This window comes from Natator depressus, chromosome 14 (genome assembly GCF_965152275.1).
Source record: "Natator depressus isolate rNatDep1 chromosome 14, rNatDep2.hap1, whole genome shotgun sequence".
Lineage (NCBI taxonomy): Eukaryota > Metazoa > Chordata > Testudines > Cheloniidae > Natator > Natator depressus.
The window spans coordinates 2,666,142-2,691,505 of NC_134247.1; the positions used below are offsets into that span (position 1 = coordinate 2,666,142).

Sequence of the window (25,364 nt, forward strand, 5' to 3'; positions counted from 1 at the left end):
ACCAACGCAGCCCGTTGTCGCGCATGGCAGCTTTGAAGGTCTGTTGCTTGAATCACTGCTGGAACCATGCCGAAGCTTCTGCAAACTGAACTGGGCTGCATATACTGCAGAAGCTGAAGGGCTGCATCGTGTCCAGCTGATCTGAGAAAACTGAACATAAGAACGGCCAGACTGGGTCAGACCAAAGGTCCATCCAGCCCGGTATCCTGTCTTCCTACAGTGGCCAATGCGAAGTGCCCCAGAAGGAATGAACAGAACAGGGAATCCTCAAGTGATCCATCCCCTGTTGCCCATTCCCCGCTTCTGGCAAACAGAGGCTAGGGACTCCATCCTTGCCTATCCTGGCTAATAGCCATGGGTGGACCTGTCCTCCATGAATTTTAGTTTTTTTGGACCCTGTTATGGTCTTGGCCTTCACAACATCAGCGAAGAGTTCCGTAGGTTGACTGTGCACTGTGTTAAAAAAATACTTCTTTTGTTGCCTATTAATTTCAGTTGGTGACTGAGCGCTTTGTTCACCTTCTTATTAAAGCTTCTGCAAAACCCCTTTCTCATGGCTATTGCAAGGTCTGTATTCCTGGCTGGCCCCTGGGGACAGACGTACCCCTCAAGGAATAGGAGAGGAATGGTGAGCCAGATACTGCAGAAGCATTGATAGAGCCATTGAACTCTGCCCGCTTGAAGGGAGGGAATGAGACAGTAGAGGGTCTCACAGCCTGAGGCTCCTTTTTAAGGTTGGAGCAGCTGACTCGGTAAAATGCTAGCAACCGAAAGTGATGGCCAATGGTGTCGCCTTGCACCTCCCCTGTAATCCGAGGACCCAAACAGATGAGCTGGATAGACAGACTGTTCAGAAAGTGCTTTTTCTAAATGTCCAAAGTCCTTCCACTTCACTGCCGCCATTGCCACGTACTGCAGAAGAAATGAACAAGAAATAAAAGGGGAAGGGCTGCTGGGGAGGACAGTATTTATCCCAGATTCCTTAAGACTCAGGGGCCAAAGGGACAAGCATGGCTGGCAGACCTGTTAAATGCTGTGCATTCGACAGGGAAGATCCCAAAAAGCTGATGCAGGACAACAGTTGTTGCTCTCCTCAGACCTGGAAAACCACCCGATGATGCCATCAACGATCCCTAGTTACTGGGGAGGGTTTTACTGGTGTGTCTCACCCTGTCTTTGAGGCTATCTTGCCAAAGGAGCAGGCTGGTTTCAGACCAGGAGGAAGCTGCTGTGACCAGAGGCTGACTTCCAGCGAATTTTAGAAATTGGAACAACGCTGATAGGTTTATCCACCGCCTATGACACAGTGTGGAGATTTGGGCTCAAGGCATCAAGGGTCATCAAATGCTGTAGCACTGTATGACTGCTGGCCACAATCTTGAGCAAGTAGATGCTGTGTCCTTTCAACTGGGCAGATCAGCAAAGCACACACCCTCAATGAGGGTTTATCTCACAGATCTGTGCTTGTCTCTTCACTATTAACAACATTTGTATTAGTGACTCACCTCTCATAATTTTGTACAGGGTTTTTCTTTTGTTATGCTAACATTTCTTTTGCGGCAGAAGGCAAAGACCTCATCACCATTAGTGACAGTCTCTCCACCAAGCTCAAGAAAATAGCAAAATACTTCCAGAACTGGAAGCCCCGGCCCAATGCCTCCAAAACCTTGGTGGTAGCCTTTTACCTCAACAACAAAGCAGCCAGGGAGTAACTTAATGTCACCTTTTTGCAGTCAACTGTTCTAACGGTTCTGAAATACTTGGGTATAAGTTTGCACAGAAGTTTGACTTCTGACGCTCATGTGGAAAAGATGCGTACAAAGCTAAGAGCAAGGGCTAACCTTGTGCAAAAAGTTGCGTGCATGATACGGGGCACTGATGCTCACACACTCTGAACTGCCACTCAGGCACAGGTATGCTCAGTTGTTGAATATTGTGCACCAATCCGGATGGGGAGCTTGCATACCAAATCTCTGGACGCGCAGCTTAATGCTGCGCTGAGAATTCTAACTGGGTCATTAAAATCAGCCCTGTTCAATGGTTGTCCAATGTGGCATATACACCCTTCTTCAAGAGCCGGAGAGACTCCCACACAGCTCATGAGTATGAGCGAGCCATGGCCAGCCTGAACTTACCAATTCACGCGGACCTCCAGAACCTTTCAGAGAAGCTTGAAATCTCATAAGCCTTTTTTGGATTGAACTAACACTCTTTAAAGAGCCCTCACTACATCCTGAGGTGCACTGGGAAGACTTCTAGGATAATGTTCCATGTCCCAAAGACCTGATTGAAGCCTGGAAGTTCTTTTGTGGGTCAGCAATGTGTACCCCATAAACAATGATTCATGTTGAACCATTTCACAACATTGCATGGCAGATGCTGTCATCTTACACCTCTACATGATGAGACAATATGACTGTGTCACAAACTATGGGCCACACTAAAAGAAAAGGAGGACTTGTGGCACCTTAGAGACTAACCAATTTATTTGAGCATAAGCTTTCGTGAGCTACAGCTCACTTCATCGGATGCATACTGTGGAAAGTGTAGAAGATCTTTTTATACACACAAAGCATGAAAAAATACCTCCCCGCACCCCACTCTCCTGCTGGCAATAGCTTATCTAAAGTGATCACTCTCCTTACAATGTGTATGATAATCAAGGTGGGCCATTTCCAGCACAAATCCAGGGTTTAACAAGAACGTCTGAGGGGGGGGGGGGGGCGGGTTAGGAAAACAAGGGGAAATAGGTTACCTTGCATAATGACTTAGCCACTCCCAGTCTCTATTCAAGCCTAAGTCATTAGGCAAGGTAACCTATTTCCCCTTGTTTTCCTACCCCCCCCCCCTTCCTCAGACGTTCTTGTTAAACCCTGGATTTGTGCTGGAAATGGCCCACCTTGATTATCATACACATTGTAAGGAGAGTGATCACTTTAGATAAGCTATTGCCAGCAGGAGAGTGGGGTGCGGGGAGGTATTTTTTCATGCTTTGTGTGTATAAAAAGATCTTCTACACTTTCCACAGTATGCATCCGATGAAGTGAGCTGTAGCTCACGAAAGCTTATGCTCAAATAAATTGGTTAGTCTCTAAGGTGCCACAAGTACTCCTTTTCTTTTTGCGAATACAGACTAACACAGCTGTTACTCTGAAACCTGTCATTATGGGCCACACGGTAAATCCATGCCTGCTTCAATCATTTGCCCGTGGCAACTCAAGTTTACACCAAGCCATTTCTGAAGCTACCCATTGGCTTGCTAATCTGGACTTGGCTATTTGAACATTGCTGATTGATTTTTTTTTTTTTTTTTTTTTTTTTTTTTTTATTGAGCAATGGGATAGACTTTCCCTTCCTTAGGGACCCTCTCTCCATTTGTGAAGACCCTGTTGTCGTATGTCCCTTTTTCATCTGTCTTTTGATTGATGGGAAAAACCATTTCATTAGGTGGTTGCATATATATTTTTTTAATTAAAAGAACAAGTTCATACTTTTAAAGGAGCTCCATGAAAACCTCTTATGGTCCAGTTCTCAAGTGAGTCTGTCCTGAGGCATGTTTTTATGGAAAGGGGTGCACAGCAAAGTGAAGTCTGAGCTTTAAAGTATAATGTATCTAATTTGTAGTGTGATCATGTGAAATCGGAGAGCTCCACCTTGATTTTAGTCTTGAGATTTTTTTCCCCAAAATAATGTTTGGATGGAAACTACCAAACTCCTATATAGTACCACCTTCCCATGTCCCCTTTGGGTCTGAACCCTTCCCTAACCTCCCCCGTTTGCTTTTTGCTCGTTCTTGCTATAGGTGTCTAAGCAGGTTTTCTAGGTTAGAGGTCTGCAGCCTAGCAAGTGGAGTCCATCCAGCTCAATCATCTGCAACCTTGAAAATACGCAGTAGCACTCATTTTTACAAAGCTTTCTGATCTGAATCCAGCTGGGCCCTATTGGCGGTTTCTTCTCAGAACTGAGCTGGTGTATAGAATTTAATTGCTTCTTACCTTCAGAGAAAAGTCCCTAAGGATTCAGCTGAGGTTCTAAGAATCAGTGTTTGAAAACCTCTATTGTAGAGGGCCCTGGGATCCTTGGAGTTCAGTTCCTATCTTTACCTGCCTGTTTAAGTTCTGCATTCAGTTACAGCCCTCCTTCTTTTAATTAAAAAAATAAACACAAAGCCCCCTGTATCTGGTGACTCAGACTTCTGCAGTATCACATCCTTTGGCTGAGATTTCAGAGACGACTCCTTTGAACAGCCACCCCTAATCCCCACACATGCACCGGCTGTAGATAACCAATAGGACTCACTTAGCAGTCTCAACAAACTAAAGAAAAATAGAATTGTTCTTCCGGTAATCTCCTGGGGAACTGGTACTTAACGGTGCCTTATTTGCAGCAGTGACTTCCAGCTCCGTTAAACAACCTTAACTAAATTGTGGTTCAGGAATTTGGTGGGTGTTTCTTATTAATTTCATTTTAAGTCTCTCCTTCTGTGTGGGCTGCATTTAAAAATCAAATTCCTCCCGGGGAGGAAATGCACAAAATCTTGCAGGCGAAAAAGCTGTTTGTATTTGAGAATGAAGGTAATTTTATTTAATAATACATCCCTGAGTGACCTGGACAAGAAATGGAGCCTCTTATTTAAAATGTTGCTAACTTAATCTGAGTGTGTAGCTGTTGGGTGTGGTTTTGTTTAAACCTATGCCTAGAGTAAAATCAACATGTTACCCTTGATCTCTGAAAGCACTCTGGGGAAAACCTGCTTTGAGATCCTGACTGTAGCCTCCCTTCCCTATCCAGACTAAACATTACAGCACAAGGCTTCCTGTAACTTTTTTTTAAATTGCCTTTCTGTTATTTTGTAGTTCTGATTGTAGCCCTTGTGAAGGGCACCTAAAGAAATTATCTTAATCAGTAACACATGTTGGCACATAATTTAAGGGTGTTGACCATGTTCTTGTGATTAGAGGAACCCCCTTCCCACTTATCTGATTAAAAGTGATGCGTGTAGTTGCAATGTCAACAAACTAGCTACAAGAATGAACTGTAATGAAAGTCTGTGTTCTGTTTAGCAGTGATTTTTCTGAACAATAAAATGATTATTATAGGCAACGATAGTCGTGCTGGAGCTTTTATGAAAAGGTATCCAGTTCTTAAGTGCTCTTTTTTTGTCTGAATAACCCCATAAACTTAATGCTGTCACCCTTTCCCTTCCTCATCCTGACCGCCTCCTTGCGAATTTGTTACCCCCATTCATTGTCTCCTACCTCAAATTTAATTGCAAGCTCTGAGGGCCAGGGCCCTTGTCTGTTTGTCCTGTACAGTGTCTAGCACCCTGTTGGGCATTGTAGAAATTATTATAAGCCCTGAAGCTAATGAATACTATTTCCTGATTGTTTTTCAGGTGTAACGTATGCTGCAAAAGGATATTTTGATGCTCTGGTTAAAATGGGGGAGTTGGCCAGTGAAAGCCAAGGATCTAAAGAACTGGGTAAGTCAGGCAGCTTAATCATAAATAGAGTCAAAGTGTTTTTAAGTAACAGGAGTGAAACCAGATTCAGCTCAAGCGGTATGCTGTCAGATCTAATGTGGAGTTCCCCCTACCTACCTCAAATGGGTGGCCTCTGGTAGGGATGTCCCTTTGGATTTGAAATACTAGAGTTAACTAAGACGGCCTTCTTGTTGGCCACATAGTAAGTGACCCAGTGCGGTTCCTGGCGTCCTCAACTGGTGATGCTGTACAAATGAGGAATTTCAGCGAACATGAGCTCAGTTGGCATGCTCCTCCCTTAACAAAACAAGGAAGCCATCTGACATTGCCCTTTCATAAGGGAAAAGAAACCTCTCAATTGACTCGTTTTTATTTGGTCTTTTTAGAGTGATCATCTAGCATGTGGTTGGGCCAACCTGCAGCAGATGGACCGTCTAGGTGGAATATCTGTGATGGTGGAATAAATCCACCTCCAGTCTGTGTATGAGATTCACTGTGTTTGTCTCCATATGTGGTGTGTTCGTATGCATTGCCAGGAAAATGTCATCACCAGCCTCCAGTTATTTAAAGTTAAAGAACAAAGCATGTTTTTGTCCCACATTAGGTAAACACACACCTGTTAAGTCTGATGACTGTGCTAGGGCAGTGACTGTTGAAAAAGTGTAGCTCTTGCTTTCCTGTCCTCGCAGGAGAAGAGGCAGTCCCTACCTTTCATAGAACCAAGAGAAGAATGCAGGCTTCGAGGCAGCAAGCATATTCAAAGACTTCTTGCTGCCTGCTTGCCGATACTACTGGAGATCTGTCTGAGGGGCCCCGTGGGATAAACAGAGGCTGTGTCAAATGGGTCTCTCCCTTACCCCTCTTACTTCGGAAGATGGGAATGCAAGTTATTTTCTTAGCACGTGAATCATTTGGATTGCTTGGTGCAAACGTGTGGCTGACTCCATGTCTCTTTATCTGGGTTAGGAGGGGATTGATTTGGAAACTTCATTCCAGTTACGAGTGCTTGCAGCAACTGCTAAGACGCACTCCGCTGGCAGGCCTGACTCAGCTGAGTTAATGTGAAGATGTTTGACTTGCGGACTCTGCTCCGGCTCATATTGATAACCCATTTCCTATGGGGTTATTTAATGGCTGTAACTATATTTCTGTGGGTGAAACGGTTGCATAGTCTTGGGTGCTTTGGTTTTACGTTTGGGTTTGAAGAGTTTTGGGGAGTGAGTTTGCTTGAACTGTCAGAGCAAAAGTGTCCGACTTTTAAAAAAGCTGAACAGCACCAGCCAACTAGCTAGTTCCTGCCCCTTTGAAAGGCAGAAGGGGTCTGCTGCAAAGAGACGACGGAGTAAAGCTTTACTCTGGTGCTCGTTTTGGCAGAAATCTCCTACAGCACAGACTTGGCTGTATGCTGCTGGAACTGGATTTGTGAGCTGGGCCCTGCTGACCGCAAGAGAGCGGTTGCTGGCTCTGGTACACGCTGTCTGCAGTTTTCCTATTTGGATGCACCCCATGACTTGTATTAGCCCAGCAGATTAGAATTACTCTAATGGCACCATCAGTTCTAACCCCTTCAGTGGCTCTTCCTTTCCCTCCCTTCTATTTACTCTTGAGATAAAGCATTCAGGGAACTGCATTTCCAACTCTTTTTGGTCAGTCTGGCACTGTCAAAGCGGCTCTTGCCTTAACTCTAGAGTTCTCTCACTCGGGTCATTTCAGCTCCACATAAATGCATTCCTTTCTCCCAAGCTCCCCTTTGTAGATGCACCATCGTCCCCTGCTTGGCTCTCAGCTGCCCTAGGGTATGTCTACACCGCAAAAATAAGAGCCTCAAAGCTTGAGGCAACTTACTCAGGCTTGCGGGGTTAAAAATAGCCTTGTAGACATTCCTGCTCAGGGTGGACCCTGGGCTCTGAAACCTGGCAAAGGGGGAGGGTCTCCGCTTGGGCTGGAGCCTGGGCTCGGGAACTGTTTGTTTTTAGCCCCATAGTCAGTTCTGAGAGTTGCTGCTAAGGGCTTTTTGCCATGTAGACGTACCCTTTGACATCTTGCCTTGCATTCTTCCAGAATGGAAGAAAACTATTCTTTCCTACTGACTCCGCCTGCTGGTCTTGCTAGCCAGAGTACCGTACTAGGTAACTGCCTTAGTACTCGGTAATATAATCTCTAAGGAGCAGTTGATTATGGACAAAGGCTTCAGATGAGGTGACTTTAGGTTTCCAAAATTAGGGACCGTAAACCTCCTGTCTTCAATTTGGATCAGTCCTGCTTTCAGTAAGTTCCACACAAAATTCCATAGACCCGACTGCTTTAGTTTACTGTAAATCCTACACTGATTCTGATATTGGACCAACTATACACAATACGCTGGCTTAATCTGAAGCTTTTGTGGAGAAGCATTAAATGTCATATTGACATCTAGTTTATCAGATTAAAACTGCCCACAGTAATCTGCTTCTGTGTAATAAATGAACACTAAAAAGAAATCTGATCTCCTGGTGGATGGTACATGGAGCAACACCAATAATGAAGGTTGTACAAGTATTTCCATTTGAAAGGTTCATCTTCAGCTTCTCCTAGTTCTTCCAGTTTCTTTACCTTCTTTGCGTAAATATGTGGCAACCTAGCTTCGATCCCAGAAGTGACAGTTTTTTGTAAAGTTTTTTTAGCAAAAATAGTTCAGCTGTATGAGAACATAACTTTCCCATTTATATTAAAAGCCTTTTGCTTCCCTTTTTGAACAGCTTCAAAAGATTTGAGAGAGAAACTTAGTCTGGTGTGTGTCATTTGGTGATCTGGTGGGAATTCATTGCAGTTTGTGAAAAATATAAAGGTTTTAAAGAAGGGCTTCTGGAACATACATACTGCATACGTATGGAATCTGCCAGCATTCTTTTGGTTGGGTGACTTCAGTATTTTCAGTGCGTTTGAAAAAGGTTTTGAGCGTTGCATTTTTAATTCTTGTTGCACAGCTCCTTGGCTCAGGGCTTAAAATTTAAAATAATGAAAATATTTTAATGGCCCTTGCAGTTTTGCTCTCTAGTCTGAATAACTAGACCTAAAATAAAAGCCCGTGTGTAGTTATTCATGTTCTAGTGGGTGTGGTCTAATATTGACCGCTTTTGCTGCCTGGGTTTTTAAAAAGCGTAGTTTACTGGAGACTAAAACTGTGGCTAAAGTCTGGGAGAGCTGATATGGTCAATGACATAAACTGCTTCCTAGCCTGATTCCTAATCAGAGAATTCATCGGGCATGGGAGAGGTGACCTTCTGAAACTGGCTTTCTAAACAGCATCCTTGATTGAAGGTATTAGTTTTCCTGGGAAGACCTTGAACTTATCAATCCTTTTAACAAGATACAATTCACTCGCTGATAGCATCAAACAAGTGCCATTTGTTTACTTTGATCTAGGTTCCCTCATTCATTACTAGAAGTTTTAACTGGCAGTTAAATTACTATCTTGCATTAGTGGAGTAAACCTAAAATGATCCTCCCTTTGTGTTTTTGGGGGGAAGGGGGGATAATCTTCCTCCTTTACCAACATGAAAAGATGTTCCCAGATGTATGCAGTGACTTTGTCCTGTTCTTCTTCTTTTTAGGCTATGTCTACACTTGCAAATTGAATGACACAACTTTTGTCGTTCACAGGTACTTAAACCCCTCTTTGCCATGGCAAGTGCCTGTGTGAATGCCCGCGTTGTCTGCAGGAGCGCTCTCCTGTTGACAACGCAAACCCCAAAAGTGCCAACAAACAGCGTTCACGCTGCCTGACTTTTAGCAACATGGCCATGTCAACCTGGCCATGTCACTAAAAGCTGTGTAGCGTAGACATGGCCTTAGCCTGGGATTTTTTTGTCTCATAGGCTCACAGACTTTAAGGTCAGAAGGGACCATCGTGGTTAGCTAGTCTGATGTCCTACACACTGCAGGCCCCAGAATCTCACCCAGCCACTCCTGAAATAGACCCCTAAGCTGGCTAAGTTAATGAAGTCCTCAAATCATGGTTTAAAGACTTCAAGTTACAGAGAATTCACCATTTACACTAGTTTAAATCTGCAGATGACCCGTGCCCCATGCTGCAGAGGAAGGCAAACCCCTCCCCCAGGGTCTCAGCCAATCTGACCCAGGGGAAAATTCCTTCCTGACCCCAAATATGGCAATCAGTTAGACCAGTGTTTCTCAACGAGGGCTACGAGTACTTTGGACATACGCACAGGTCTTCCAGGAGGTACATCAACTCATCTAGATATTTGCCTAGTTTTACGACAGGCTACATAACAAGCACCAGCAAAGTCAGTACAAACTAAAATTTCATAGACAATGACTTGTTTATACTGCTCCATATACTATACACTGAAATATAAGTACAATAATTATATCCCAATTGATTTATAATTAGATGGTAAAAGTGAGAAAGTCAGCAATTTTTCAGTAATAGTGTGCTGTGATGCTTTTGTATTATGTCTGATTTTGTAAGTTTTTAAGTGGGGTGAAACTTGGGAGTACACAAGACAAATCAGGCTCTAGAAAGGGCACAGTAGTCTGGAAAGGTTGAGAACCACTGAGTTAGACCCTGAACATGTAGGCAAGACCCACCAGGCAGGCAGTTGGGATATTTTTGTTGTTTTTGAAGAAGAATGCCAAGTCTGACACAGCTGAATGCCAAACTCTGCTGTTCTACCATCCGGGGGAGAAAGTCCCAGGTCGCTGGCTGCTTAACCTTTCCTCTCCAGAATGTAGACATTGCTTTCTTGCCATTCTAGGAAGAGGGACTGTTGTCAAATGTGTCTGAATGAATGTGTAGAGTGTAATGGGCTCTTTCCATTTTGACTGAGCCGAAAGTGGAAAAACTGCCATCGCAAGTTTTATTCCTTTAGTCCTGTACAACTTTGCAGCCTGTCTTGAGAACCCAGGCTTACTTAATCCTCCTGTTGGTGTTTGTTCACTCCTCTGAGTTGAATCTTGTGAGTTTAATTAATGTTGCTTGTTGAGTTTGTTTGAAATCTTTCAGCAGCCTTTCTAATCCCCCTCAGGCCTCCACCCACACACATTTAATTCTCTGCTCTCTGGTTCCTAGTCTAAAATCTGATTGTGGAGAATGTATAAAAGACAAGTGTGTAGAAAGGATGATCTCATGTAGTAACATACAGCCAGAATGCTTTATTCTTATTCCTTTAATAGACTCTCTGGTTTGTTGAGCATTAAGTAGAAGTGTGTCTCTGGTGTCTGCTCCGATCAGAACTCCACTAGGAAGCCTCAAGTTGACAACACTGGACTTCATGTGTAGACAAATGCCATCTCATGGAAGAGGGGGGATGAAAATCACCTCCTTCCTCTTGATGCTCAGTAACAAACAGCAACCGATTTTGGAATGTTCTGTCTGCATGCCTCAGAGAGGGCCTTAAAAGTGCCTTGTACAGGGGAAAATTGGGCTTTGTACCTTTTTGTATGCTTCTCTTCCTGATGCACAAAGAACATGACCAGTATTTCACTGTTTCGCTTTCTATCTTTAAAATATCAGGAAAATAAGGAAGACCAGACTTGAGCTAGAAGTCTATTTGGAGCTTTCTCTGCCTCTGACCGAAAGGGCCAGAGGTGCTGAAGCTGTACTGGGATCACGTCTCCCTTTTCTCTGGCAGACATTTGTGTTTAAATAGCCATTAAGCTTTCTGCCGTGATCTCTCCTGGATGTCCTCACCACTGCATGTTTACGCTGGCGGTACGGGGTGCGTATTGTGTTGTCTGGGTCTTAGAGTGGAAGCTTCTAGAGGCAGGGACTCTGCCTTATGTTTGCACGTGTGCTAAGAACAGTGATATATGGAAAGTGACGAGACTCCCTTGGAAGGTAGGTAGGTACTTGGGGAGAGATTGCATGAAGTAAGGAATTCCCTGAATGTTTCTTTCCATTGATGCTGCAGATTAGGTGGGGCGCTACCCAGAGAGCACAGGCAGACTTCTGCTCTGACTTGGTGTACTGTGATGCTCTCCAATGATTTGTGTGGATCCTTGCTGAAAAGAAGGGCAACACCTATCGTGCACAAAGCTGCTCTAGGAAGTTACTCTGAGCCCTTGTTAATGAGTTGTTGAGTGGGAGTTGAGTATTCGATATTTCACGGTATGCTGCCCTGAAAGGAAAACAATGTGCGGTCAGACGTATTGTAAATTTAAGTGTGTCTGTAGCTGGTGGTTCTGCTAGATTCTGAAGCATTATGACTTGGTGTTGGAGAAGAAAACTTAAGGGAGGGTTTTCATGGTCTTTCCTAGGCATGGGGTGCTGCAAGTCAAGCAAGTTATACCCAGGTTGGGGTGGGGGTGGGGTGCAGTCCAGCCAGCAGTGAAGCTATAGACTACTTGCCTGGATGTTCCTGGGAACTGAGGGTACAACTACACTGCACCCCCCCCCGCCCCCCCCCCCAAAAAAAAAGGCAGTGAGCCTCAGAGCCTGGGTCAGTGGACTCGGGCTGTGGGGCTAAAAATAGCAGTGGAGACATTCCCACTCGGGCTGGAGCCTGGGCTCTGAGACCCTCCCACCTCGCTGGATTTCAGAGCCTGGGCTCCAGCCCAAGGGGCAAAGCCTGCTGCTGTTTTTAGCCCCGTAGTGTGCCCTAGGCTCTGAGAGTCTCTCTGCAGCGTAGACGTGCCCTCTTTCACTTCACTTCACTGGGACGTGGCTTTCAAACCCTTTCCCTGCTTGTTTCATTTTAGTGTCTGTTGGCATCTCTTCAGTTCTTGTTCCCTATGCAGAAAAACTAGACCCGCGCCCATGGTGCGAACTCCACCTCTGGGAGAGACTCCTTGTGCTGCTTAATTCAGTGTGTGCCGTGCCTAGGCACAATGGGTCCAGGCCCGTAAGAAAGGCTCCGAGGCACTATGGCAACACCAAGAACAGTGATTCAGAGGCGTCTTGGAGGAGCTGTGTACTGATTTCAGAAGGGGGTTCGACGCTGAGAGCTTGGCTGAAGAACGACTGGTCACTGTAGAGCCTGGTGGGTTTGGGCTTGGAACTGACACGGTCTTTGGAAAGAGCTTCTGAAGAATGTCAGTAAAATTTTACTGAGTCACCGGCCAAGGGGTCATGCTCTCCGAGGTGCCTTGGGCGTGGTCCTTCGAGACTAGTTACACAGTGGGTCGTGGTCAAGGCTCTGCATTTTCTCCCCCTTCCTCCTCCCAGCAAGCAGTTATCGGCAGCTAGTGACTTTCCTCTCGGCACTGGCATGGTGAGATTCTAACTAGACTTCACGGGGGGAGTTGCAGAGCAAGTCCAGAAAACCCCTGCAGAGCTGGAGGAGGAGCCATGGTTCCCTATTCACAGGGTTCCTCTCCGATCTCTCAAGGCTGCTGCTGCAGCAACTTTCCCTGAAAGAGGAAGGAGAATAGGGTGGTTAATCTCCCATTGCTGAGATGAAACTACCCTCTGATGGAGAACAATTTCCTTCCGGGATTTGCATTTGATATACAGTTTGCCCCATCTAATTCTAACCGATGGCACCGCCGTGTTAAAGCTTTGTTCTGGAGCTGTTTGTAATGTGAGTGGAGAAGACTAGACTTCCAAACCTTAAAAACTGCCCTTGTAAGGCAAGATTTAAAATACACCCTTTAGAAACTGCAGATGGATGCATGATAAACACCTCTAGGGCAAGGGTACATTCTGCTTTGCTTTTACTGCATGCTGAGGAGGATTTCTGTAGTCTGATCTGCAGGAGAAAAGCCTGGCGAGGCTCCATGGCAGATCACTTAAGGAGAATCCCATCCCAGGACCAGAATACTGCCTGCCTGCATTCTAGCATGGACAATTGGATTTGGAGGGGCGTGTACGTACTCATTTAGGAACTGAGCAATGTGGCCTGTTGGGGCTGGGGAAGTCCGGATATTACTTGTTAAACTGGTTTTGATAGAATTGTTAACATGTGAAGTGTGTTCTTTGAGTGTAGAACCAGAGCATGCCCTGCCTCTTGAACATACTGGTGCCTTTGGCCCAGATGGGAAGCTTTGTAGTACTGTGCCAAATCTTCTGGGGCATTGTATTAATCTCTTAATTGGCTTTGCAGTTCTCAGGTAGCAGCTTCCTATGGCAGCAGAGAGATAGTTATAAACACTGTGAATGTTAAAGGTCATTTGTCTGGGTAAGGCAGTTAATCTGGAAACAGATGTACGAGGGACCAGGGACTGCTGCTTATGGAGCTGGCTAATGGTGTTGGGTGCTGCTCAATTGCTTAACACATCCGTTTACAGTCTCATCTGCGAGGGATACAAAGGAAAACCCAAGCTGAATGTCCTGAAATGCTGCCTAATGGCCAGGCCTATCAGACTGTGGAATAGCGCCCCTGTGGCGAGTCCTGTTAGCTGGTGGAGTAACCTCCCTTTGGAGGTCGTGGAAGCCCCATTGCTTGAGTCATTTAACATGGGACTGGGCAAAGCGCTGAATCACCGATAACCCTGAACTGGCAGGAGAACAGCCTCTCTGCACCTCTCCCATCTGTGATCCTGTTAAGAGCTCATCGGTCAGAGACTTAAACTGTGCCCTGTACGCATAGGAAGCCGTGCCCTCGTGTGGCTTAATCCTAAAATTTCTCAGATTTAAAGTAACTGCCTTGGGCAATGGTGCCAGGGGTTACTCTTGGGGACAGAGTAGGGAAAGTGCATCTTCATACTGCTGCTGGTGAGTCTGTTTGAAACACGGGGCGAACGCTCTTCACAGCAGCTCTCTGGCCTCCCTTAAATCTGGTTGGAGATACAGCCTTGCCATTAGCCCCCCATGTTTCAGGAAGCAGACTTTCTGACTCTGCCTTTCCTCCCTGCGCCCCCGATGGACGGCTGCCATTCCTTTCTTCAGCCCCTTGGCAAGAGACCAGCTGCGCATGTGTTCCCGGGAAGCCCGGTGTGCAAAGCGATGAATCGCTCAGGATAGCGCATGGGATTTTTAGCTGCTTGATTCTTGACCGTGAAGTCCGAATGAAACCGCCAACCTAGTGAGAGTCTATTTTCGAGGCCTATTGATTTGTTCAGTGTGAGGATGAAGAGCCCGCTCTATACAGCAGCACACCCTGCATACAAAAAAAGGGCATGTGGTTCATACCCCCTTCCCTCCTCTTCACGCTTCACATAGGTCGTCTGTTTCCTTCAGGTTCAGAATGTAGCCAGAACGCGTACTCTGTACCAGTCACTTCTGTAGCTTTGCTTCACTATCTGTAAAGTGTCCGTTGTCTGGGACTTTGACTTTCATAGGCTAGGCTTTCTTTAATGCTTTTCTGTACACTATAACCTTGGTCAAAACTATCACCGTTACCATTCCCATTTCGCTGGGAAAAGCTGATCATCAACATCGTGACTAAGGAGTACGAACATTAATTCAGTACAGTCCACTTAAACCCAGCATCCACAAACCCTGCAGGAAATGGATTTTCCTCTGACATCAAAAGTACCAAAATGCAACGAAAACCCTTCTTAAATTAATAACTGCCCCAACAGTGGATTTTCTGTTTTGGTGCCTGTATTGACTTCAGCAGGAAAACTTGGGAGGCTGTGAAAGTCAGAGCTATTATGCAAATAAACATTTCCTGTTTACATAACCAAAATAGTTTTTGTGAGACCGTGGAGTGCTGTTAAATGAACACCTGTTGAAAGAGCACATTGTTTAATGGTCGTTTCTAGCCAGTCTCTACAGCATGGTAGGAACCTCTTATTTTTAGTTACTCCTCCAATAGTAATGTCTTTAAGAGAGATCACCAGCCTGTTGAGGCTCCCAAATTTGCCTACCTTTGAAGGCAGAGGTCTCAGTATCCCTAAATCTCAAAGAGGCTGACTGTCCCTTTAACTGGGAATTGCTACAGCCCACAGCCTAACAAATGACTGGCTCTCAATTAGCCAGTTTCTGCAATCCAATTAGTAACCTTGATAAGCCTGACAAATTTCAGATGGGGGCTGATTTTCTTTGTCTCTCCATTTTGGGTGGCGGAAGTGAGGGGGAGTGGGAAGGTTGCACTCTAAAAATTCTTATCACCTTCCAAACATCTGCTGGCGTGTGTGAAAACAAAAGACCTTGTGAAAAGGAAAGAAGATTTATTGACTCCCATAGAAATAATTCTGGAAATGAGACAGGCTGACTAGGGATTTCTTCACATGGGCTCGGTGGGATCCAGAATGTTTTGTTATAAGTGTGTGCGTCAGAAAGGTGCATCATGCATATCAAAGTCACTGTGTGCGTAGCTGAATGGCAGGTTTCTCCTTGTCTCTTAACTGAACGAACCTTTTCCACCTATGCTATTTGACCAGATACCGATAAAGTTAAAGTACTAGTGCATAACTTGTGTGGGGTGTGTTAATCACCAATAATCTCAGGCCATCTTAACAGGAAAGTCAACTTTACTCTCTCTTCTTTGAGCTCTTACCTACCATTTGATAAGACTGTAATGGAAAGTTGAGAGAGAAATGTCTCTTCTCCACTTTGCTTACCTCTTGCATTTCTCAGCACTTTGCGTGTAGCTAGAGTCCCCTGTTTCTGTAACTTTCATACCAGAGGTTTCAGAGTAACTGGGCGGAGGGGTTCTGACAGCTTTGCTGATGCTTCCCATTCTGGGCGCTAGACCGGGGGTGGGAGGATGCTGTGCTATCTTTGGGGACGTTGGCTCCTTCTCATACCTGACCCTTGTGTCTGGCTCTTTCCCTGCCTCAGCTAAGCAAGGGCTAGTAGCCTTATCTACTTACCTTATCTAGGGTATATGTGGATCAGCGATCTCTACTGGATCACATGGCAAACACGTTAGCACTAGGGGCTGAAGTGAGCTGTAGCTCACGAAAGCTCATGCTCAAATAAACTGGTTAGTCTCTAAGGTGCCACAAGTACTCCTTTTCTTTTTTCTTCATACCAGAGGTACCTTTTTATTTTTTTAAGAGAAAAATGTGACGGCAAAACAACGAAAACGGGCATGACAAACCTGGAGCTACTGGTACTTGAGGTTTTACTGTAAACTAGCTTTCAAGATACCATTGTCCCTTCAAATACATGCGGTTTGTTCTTGCTCTTCCTGTGATAAAGCTGCTCATTGCCTTAGAAGAAAACGCTGTCATTCTGAGTAGCCAGAAGTTTTAAAGGTTTCAGAGTTTTAAATGGAATGTCTCCCCCACCTGCCTTCTAGGGGAGACGTGCTCTGCAAGAGGCAGGCCTAGTCGTTCAGGTTTATGGATATCTCTAACAGATTCTGTGTCCTGTATGAAGAAGGCTACAGCTGCTGTGATGCTGAACCAGCACCTGTCAACAATTCTTGTTCCTCTGCCACATTTGGGCATTGGAGGCATTTGTTTCCTCTCCCTCCCCCTTCCCTTCACTAGGGTTACTGGTGCTCAAATGCAGAAGGTTCATGTAATTTCTTGTTGGCTGAGTCTTTGCCATTGTAATGAGGTCTGTATATTGATGACCTCCTGTGTCAGCTAATTAGTACTTTACCTTGAATATAATCACTACCCCTCCCCTGTGTAAGCTTCCTGGGTAATTGGACGTTGGAGATTCACTGATGAATGCCAGGGGCGGGGAGAGAATGCATGTATTTGGAGGGGAGCAGCTACCTAAAAGAAAAGAGCTGACCCTTGGTGCAGAATCTCTTTAACATATAAATAGTAGAAATGCAGCTAGATAACTGCTTAGTTTAAAAAAAAAAAAAAAAAGTTTTCTGTAATATGCTAGACTTTTGAGTTTGCTTTAAATACAGGAGAAAAGCAGCTGACCTATTCTATGGCTTCTCTCGTGTTTAAAGAAACTAGATCCAGTTAAACTTTGTCTAATAGTTGGATCCCAATAAACGGTGGGACCAGAATTGATCAACTGCAAAGATTTCCTCTGCTTTCCAGCACAGTCCCATAGGGCTGGTGAGTTGCTAATAGAACTCTGGCAAATGCTTGTTCGGTTTTTTTTAGCTCCAGGAAATAAATGGAGGCAAACCATTTCAAGAGGAAATGGAGTGTTTGTACCACACTTGTGCCAGGCACTGGGCTGGGTGACCCACCCCCTGCCCTAGCTACAGATGTTTGAAGCTTGATCTTGCTCCCTGTTGCTTTTTAGAATGGATGATGGCAAAGTCAAGGCCTCAAATCGTGTTGCTTGGCTGAGGCTTCAGTATTGAAACAAATGTCTTCTTAACCTGGATCCCATCTGTACCATTTGCTGCATTTCATCAGCTTGAAGCCCAGATGTTAACACTGAGAAGAAATAAGATTGTAAAACAAGGATGAAAACATAACCATTGTGTTTAACAAATCTCACTGGTGTGGAGAAGTCCAGTTTCACCAAGTGCCTAATGTATCCTTGAGGATGGGCTGCATGAGAGCTATATGCAATTAGAATGGTTCACAGGGGGCTATTGCATTCCTTAAGAGTCCATGGAGCAGCTGTTCCTAAGCCTCTGCAGAACTGAGCTCCAGCTACCATTTCCTGGTATCCAAATGGTACAAGTCTGACTTACTGGTGATCTGTCAGCCCCCTGTGTTATACAAACAGATGAAATGGGGCAGGATCTCCTGACAGCCACCCTCGCTCCCCCCCACATCGTCCAAAACTTAAGAGACTGGTTGTACTTCCAGGGTGAAATTCTGGCCCTATTGAAGTCCAATGGCAAAACTCCTACTGATGTCAATGGGGCCAGGACTTCACCCCTGGTCGTTAAACTTTCCTCAGTGCAGCTCTGTACACAGCATAAGCAATGATTTGTTTCCCCCGAAGATGCCAGACCAGCCTTATTCAACGAATGCCCAAAGTCCCTCCACGCAAGCAGGGCTGAAATGAGCTGTTACTTGGCCCCATTGGGTGGGGGAAAAAAGCACAATTCTCTTCATGGGCTTGTCTTCCTTCTCTAAGCACTAAAACTCTGGCTGCACAAGCTGTCCTACTTCTGAGGCACTGCCATTCATTCTCCTTGGATTTGAATGCCTTTTGCTTGACATCAAAGGATTTAGCTAAAGGCATCTAACCAGCTATTGAAAAATCTGATTGATCTTCATCTAGGGTTTCAGGACACACAATCTTGCAATCCATCTGCTTTGCTAGTGTCGCCAGTTTTATTTCTTCACTGTTTAAAATGCCTTTTTGTTTTTTACTCCCCTTGGTAGTATTCTAGCCTCCAGAGCTTCTCCCCATCCATGTTAACCATAACGAGGGGGTACCTCCTGCACAAATAGGAAAACCTGGGCTGTCTTCTGGCCATGTCCCCCCAGCACTCCTTTCTGGTTCAGCTTCCTCTTTGGGTTTTTACATATTTAAGAGAGCTGAATTTCCCTGACTTCCTGCCATGCTGGCGACATAGAGGAAGGTAAGATTAGTCTAGCGGAGGGCAACAAAAATGATTAGGGGGCTGGGGCACATGACTTACGAGGAGAGGCTGAGGGAACTGGGGTTATTTAGTCTGCAGAAGAGAAGAGGTGAGAGGGGATTTGATAGCAGCCTTCAGTTACCTGAAGGGGGGGGTCCAAAGAGGATGGAGCTAGGCTGTTCTGAGCGGTGGCAGATGACAGAACAAGGAGCAATGGTCTCAAGTTGCAGTGGGGGAGGTCTCGGTTGGATATTAGGAAACACTATTTCACTAGGAGGGTGGTGAAGCACTGGAATGCGTTACCTAGGGAGGTGGTGGAATCTCCATCCTTAGAGGTTTTTAAGGCCTGGCTTGACAAAGCCTTGGCTGGGATGATTTAGTTGGGGATCGGTCCTGCTTTGAGCAGGGGGTTGGACTAGATACCGCCTGAGGTCTCTTCCAACCCTGATATTCTGATTCTAAGATTGGCTGCCCACAGGCAGGCCAAGAATCTCATTCCCCTTGAACTACCACAGCTGAGGTTTCCTTTACTCTGTTTGGGGGAGGCGTGAAATAAAACTGCTGCCAAGTTGCTCCTAGATGAGGATTACAAATGTCCCCGTACAGACCTGTTCCCCTAGAATCCTGCTTTCAGCTGATCAAACTGCTGCCCAAATGCTGGGTTTCAGGCTTGTCTCTGGCCAAAGAATGATCGTTTCAGCGGTGGCTTTAAAAACAAGTAGCATTCCTCTCCTGATACCTCTTGCTCCGTCGATGTTCCATTTAAGGTAGCGTTGGGTAATGAAGACCTAGTTTTGAAGTGGTACCCAATTTATTTAATTGCCGTCTTTTTTTTCTTTTTAATTAGTCAACTTTCTTAATCAGTTGCATGTGTCCATCTTCTCTGTTCCACTTCCACACCCGGGCTCTCCCGGTTTGGTTCAGAAGGATTGTTTCATCAGCATTGTTAGTGCTCCACTCTGGTCAAGAGGTACCTCCTCTGCAGAGCGACCTTGTAGCTATCTGCCTTCTACTGCATTTAGAATTGCTGAGATGCTTCCAGAAAAGTGAGTTTATAATCAGGGATAAATCTGGAAGTGAGGAGAACACTTTTTTGTCAGTGCACCCTGTCTTTTTAGTCTGTAAGCTCTAGGTCAGCTGCTGTTTGTCTCTTTGTGTATTCTGCACTACAGAGGACAATTTGTATGTGTGGGGTCCTCCAGTGTGGTCTCAGGAGTACCTGCAAACGCGAACATGTCTGTTGTGATATGTTCAGGCTTCCCTGTAGTCAGCAAGCCCTGGACTTCGCGGCTTTATTGTTTTAATGTGGTTTTGTTGTGGGAATAGGGTGACCAGATAGCAAGTGTGAAAAATTGGGACACTTTTTCCCAGGGCTGGGGTGGTGTAGTTGCGTATGTAAGACACAGGCCCTAATATTGGGACGTCTGGTCGCCCTATGTAGGAAGCCTGGTTAAAGCGGTTCTTGCATTTTCCTCTGAATGGCAAGAGGTTCGTGGTCAGTTCAGTCAAAGCTAAATGAGTCTGACAGGGGTGTGTGTGTGGGGGGGATTGTGTCCCTTCTTTGGCCTTATCTTCACTGCTAAAGGGGTGGGGGGTTGTTTACCTCAGGGTAACTAACACCTGTGCGCGATCCCGAGGTGCGAAGACCAGGCACTTGAGTTTTACTGCGAGGTAAGTTGCCCTAAATCCCCTCCAGAGGTTGCCCTCGGTAACTGCTCCTCAGGGTAAAACCCAAGTGCCGCGTCTACACTGTTTTTTTTCCCACTGGGTAGCTCCCATGCATGAGTTACTCGAAGGTTAACAAACCTCCTTTAGCGGTGAAGGCAAGGCCTTCGCTACTCTGATTGCACTGCAGGGTTGGCTTGTCACTGCTTGGCCCTCCCCCCGCTCTCGGGGGCGGGTTGGGGGGTGGGGGGGCGCTTCTGGTCAGGCTGAACGCTGTTGGCTTGGCATGCTAAGTCTGGGGCAGGAGCCAATGCTTAGCCCCAGTGCTAGAGGAGATCAGACTTCTATTGGCAGGAATCTTGCAACTCTAGTGAGTTAGTGGCAAACTGTCTTGAGCCCGTTGGCCCTTCGGACATGTTTGATTGCTTCCCCAGCTCCAGCTCGGCTTCTCGCTCCCATTACAAGTTGGATTGGTTCGTGGATTTTTAGAACAAGTGGCAGCATGGCTTGAGAGTCTCTGTCCGATTGGCATTACTCTGTGGTCTGACGCACTTAACCGCTTGATTGAAATGCATAATGGGGCAGGGGGGAGAAGAAATGGTAGTGGAGACCATCCCTAGGCCTGGAAAACCTCAAGGTGAAACTTTTCTCCGCACAAAGGGAGGTGCAGCCCTGTGTGTGGTGTTCCACCCTCTGCGAGGTTAGCATGCAAACTCTGGCTGATAGCAGCCCCAGAAAGCCATGTGAAACAACCTGTTTAGCTGTTTCTCCTTGGGTGTGGTGGGTTTAGAGCCCAGTGGACTCACAATGGTGCCTATAGTTCTCTGAAAATGGTTGTGAGTCAGACGTAGACTAAAATAGCAATTCTGGTTTGCTTTGTGTATCTAGTCTGTTTACATTCTTTGCAACCATGACATTGTCCCTACCTGACTCCGGACCTGACTTAGAGAAGGGTGTTTGGAGCACACGACAAAGAGCCAGAGTTCAACTCCCATTGCTGCCCCGTAGCCCCAGGCAAGTCTCAGCCACTGGCTGCTTTTCCCTGTCAAGTGGGGGGTTGTGTGAGTTAATGAACGGGCGTGCGTAAGTAACTGTGTAACCCGTGTGCTTGCCTCACTCGCAAGTTCACTGCAAGGTCATGGTTGCGTTGGCGTTTCCATTACGAACACTGTTCTACGTGGTGCCAAAACCCTGCACGTGGGAGTGACCTTTGCACATTTGTCATTCCAGTGATCTTGGGAGTAACTCATCCCTTTATACAGAGCCCTCCACAACCGGGTACGCATCTTGATCGGGGCCTTTGGATGTTAGCAGGGTATAAGCCATAAATCCTCCTCCTGAAATTCACCAAACTCTCAGCAGCGAAAGATGTTGTGCGCCCATGTCCTGGATTAGGATGATGATGCAGATTCTAATCCATGTCACAGACCCTTTTAAATACTTAAGTTTGAATTTCCTTGAGGTTTTATTCACGGATTTTAACCCCTTCCTTGCTGCCAGGCCCTGTTTATCTTCGCAGCAGCTTTAAGATAAAATGACTTGGGTGGTGGCTTTTATAGACTTGTGTAGCTCCAGGTGAGCACTCTGAGCACGCCAATACATCCTGCAGTCCAGGAGAGGCTAATTGAGGTTTAGAAGTGCATTTTATCTGCTGCTGGTATCCCTGTGGCCATCCTGGAGGAAGCCTGGATTGGGGAGCTGCTGGGAATGGCTTGCCTTCTGGTATAATAAATCTCTAGTATGTTGCCCGGGTCTGTGGTGCTGCTGCCATTGGGTGGGGAGAGCTACTCATTTGTGCCGTGTGTCCGGATTTTTTTTTATTTTTTTGAAGTGTGATTGGTTTCAGCTCTGGTCACCAGTGCTCGGAGAGCATTGTCTTGCAAGGGGCAAAGGGAGTTTGTGGAAAGAAAGCTGTAAACCAAGATTTAAAATCTTTGCCAGGAGGAGTCTCTAGGGTCGGGTTTAAAGTGTGTGTCTTGAGGGGTGGGGGGAAGGAAGGGGGTGTTACCTCTCCCTCTAGTGCTTGGGATGGGCCCTTTCATCTTTTTCTGAATTAGACTCCAAATTTCTTGGAGCAGAGATGGCTCTCACTGGTTCTTTAAAGGACTGGGCCCAGATGGTGCTTGACTGAATGTTTGTACACCCTCTTTATGAGAATCTCCGCCGTTGCACAATGCAGTGAGAGGCGTGTGTAAGCCAGACAGTCCCAAGTTCCACTCGTGAGTCTGCCGTGAACTCTTCCTCCTGTGATGGTGGGTATATCGCTTAACCTGCCTGGCTCCCTGTGAAATGGAGGTGGTGGTGTGAGAATTCGTATCAACAGAGTGCTTGGAAGATGATAAAAATGCATGTATTGATGCATTGTCCATGGAAGAAATCACAGCTGAGTTATAACATTACGTCATTTTTCTTGTCCTCAATATAGAGAGAACCATGCGCTTCCCACCATTTAACTTTCACCTATCAACCGGAGAGCAATTTCCTGTAGGTTTTGTAATGTTAACCTTTTGCCCAGACCTTCCCTTTCATGCACGAAACTATTCATTGCTGAGATTTGTGATGGTAACAGCTGGCTGTGAGAGCATTAAGGCTGAATAGCTTCTTCTTGAACTTTTACACGGCTCTGCAAGGAGCCTTGTGGTGAGCCTCTGCTGGGTCATTGGCTAGAACAGCCCACATGATCCTTACATCTGCTTTTGGAGAAACTACCTGTGGAGAAGAGTGTGGGTTGAGATCACTCAGAACCAGGTTCTAGACAAGCTTGCTCTCCCCAAAAAGCCAGAGTAGCCAGAATCCTGTGAAGTTTCAAATGAGGGAAATCCAAACTGGGCTTCCTCTCTCGCCCACTCCCCCAGTCCAGGTCAGCTGTCCCCTGTGGCTTTGCTTAATGCCTGTGGGGGCATTGGATGCATGCTTTGCCAACTTCCAAAGGTGCAGTTATAACCCTACCCTATCAAGCCATGAGTAGATAAGATTGTTACCCACCAGCTACTTGATAATAACATAAGGGATTGGCGCGCAGTGGTAATTTTTTTTAATGTTGGGAAAATGTTTTGAGAGAGAGCGTGTGCAAATAAATTCAGCCCACAAAAGCAAGGCATCCCTTCCCCACCCCATCCTGGTTCATGTTGCTGCACACCATGGTACAATACACAACATGCATGGGTCTCAGCCCCGGTCAAGCCTAGACCCACTCCAATGGCTGGGCAGAGTGGTAGCTTTAAATTCCATAACTGCAGCCTGTCGTGGGTGGAAGTGAGACCCCTGACTTAAACACTTACGTGGTTCTTAGCCCTCTTTTAGCTTGTTTAATTTGGGCACCTGTGTGTTGCTCGTGAGATGAGATTGTGCCTGCTTTTCCCACCCTGATGTCGCTTCTTTGGCATTATTTAGCTGTCTGAGGTTGGCCCTGTATAAGGCAGGGCTTGCTGCTGCCAGTCTCCTTGCACCAGGAGCTCAGGGTCTGCTCTGCAGGGACTGATCTTTAGTGAGGACTCTGTTTTTGTTACATTCCCTTTAACAGACAGACGCTTGCAGCCTGGCTGGTAGGTGCTGAGCACTCACGAGAACAGAGCAGAATTAGCCAACACTGTGTAAAAGAGACTCAATCGGCCTGCAAGGTTACTTAGATCATTAGTTGTTGCCATGTGCAATTCCTAGCACAGTGTATTGGGAGGGGGGTTATAATCCAGAAAGAGCCATTTGGCAGCCCTGACTGTCAGCAGTGTGTTGTCCTGGCCGCAGCGCTACCCAAGACAAGTTCAGCAGGATGCTGGCACTTGCCCCGTAAAACAGAAGAGGCTGGAAGCGCAGAGAACTCCTGTCAGAGGAGGGAGACTCAATTCAGGTCCCCACGGAGCTGCCGCTGCCAAGCTATGGGAGAGCCCAGAGTGGCCATCCTGTCATCGGAAGCAGGAGGGAGCTGGAGAAGGGTGAGAGAGCTGAGGGGAATTAGAGTAAAATAGTTCCTAACTGCATCGCTCCTCTGGTTCAAAATGGCCGTGCTTGATGTGAGACACATCAGCAGGGCTGAGCTGGGATTAGCGGCTGTAACTATGGCTACTGTTCCTACACTCAGGGCCTTTTTCCCCCCACGTTTTTCCTTGACGGTAGCTTTACCACCTTTGCAGTGTGGGGCCGTGAGCAGCCTCTCTGGGCCCATTACGTAGGCTCTTACTTCCTGCCCTTGTTGCTGCTGGATTTCTGTGAATTGGTGTTTTTGTTCCCATATGGTATGTTCCTCTGATGAGACCTCATCTGCTTCTAGGACTGAAGAAACTCCCCTCCTCCAATATCTCTGCTCCATATTTTTGTTACAGCAGAGACTGGCTCGTGCAGGTGTTCCTTTTATTCTGTCTCTAAGGCGTCCATGGGGGGCTGACACATTGCCTCGTATCCTGAGGGATCTCCAAGTACTTCAAAAAACCATGCCCAGCTATAGAAAGAAGGGAGTGGGTTACTCCCCAGTGAAATGCATTCTCTGCCGGGGGAGAATGCAGCAGCCGTTCTATGTCACCGCTACTGTATGCTCCAGTCTTTGAACGTGAGGAAGAACTTCCCTGTTGAGCTATGCTTGGCGGGGGAAAGGGATGTGGAATAGAATTATCCAGTCTGGACTCTGGCCAGGACACCAGGGCTAATGACCAAACACCTGGAGTAAGTGTCGAGGGGATCCCTTAATGACCATGGGTGGTGGTGGGGGATCTCTGTATCATGACTTGTCCAAAAGCTAGAACCTTCAGCGTCACAGCACCCTCTAGTGCCATGCTGGGGAACAGGTTCAGTGCTGACTCAAGCTTGGGACTGTAGTAGCAGGCGTGTGCTCCTCGGGCTGGTTGTAGCAAGCAGAACTATGCTTCCAGCGTGGTGAGGCTCTTCCGGTACAGGCAGTTCACACTTGTGCAGGGTTCCAGGGTGCTCTGCTC

At 46.2% G+C, this 25,364-nt stretch overlaps 1 protein-coding gene across 7 annotated transcripts in view; it reads left to right on the plus strand.

Moving 5' to 3' along the window:
- Window positions 1-25,364, plus strand: part of BAIAP2 (BAR/IMD domain containing adaptor protein 2) — an 88,813-nt gene that overhangs the window by 17,256 nt on the left and 46,193 nt on the right. For all 7 annotated transcript variants that reach the window (XM_074972126.1, XM_074972123.1, XM_074972129.1 and 4 more), the window contains one exon: window positions 5,396-5,482. In XM_074972126.1, the coding sequence (XP_074828227.1) occupies window positions 5,396-5,482 (87 nt within the window). The remainder of the gene's footprint in view (window positions 1-5,395; window positions 5,483-25,364) is intronic.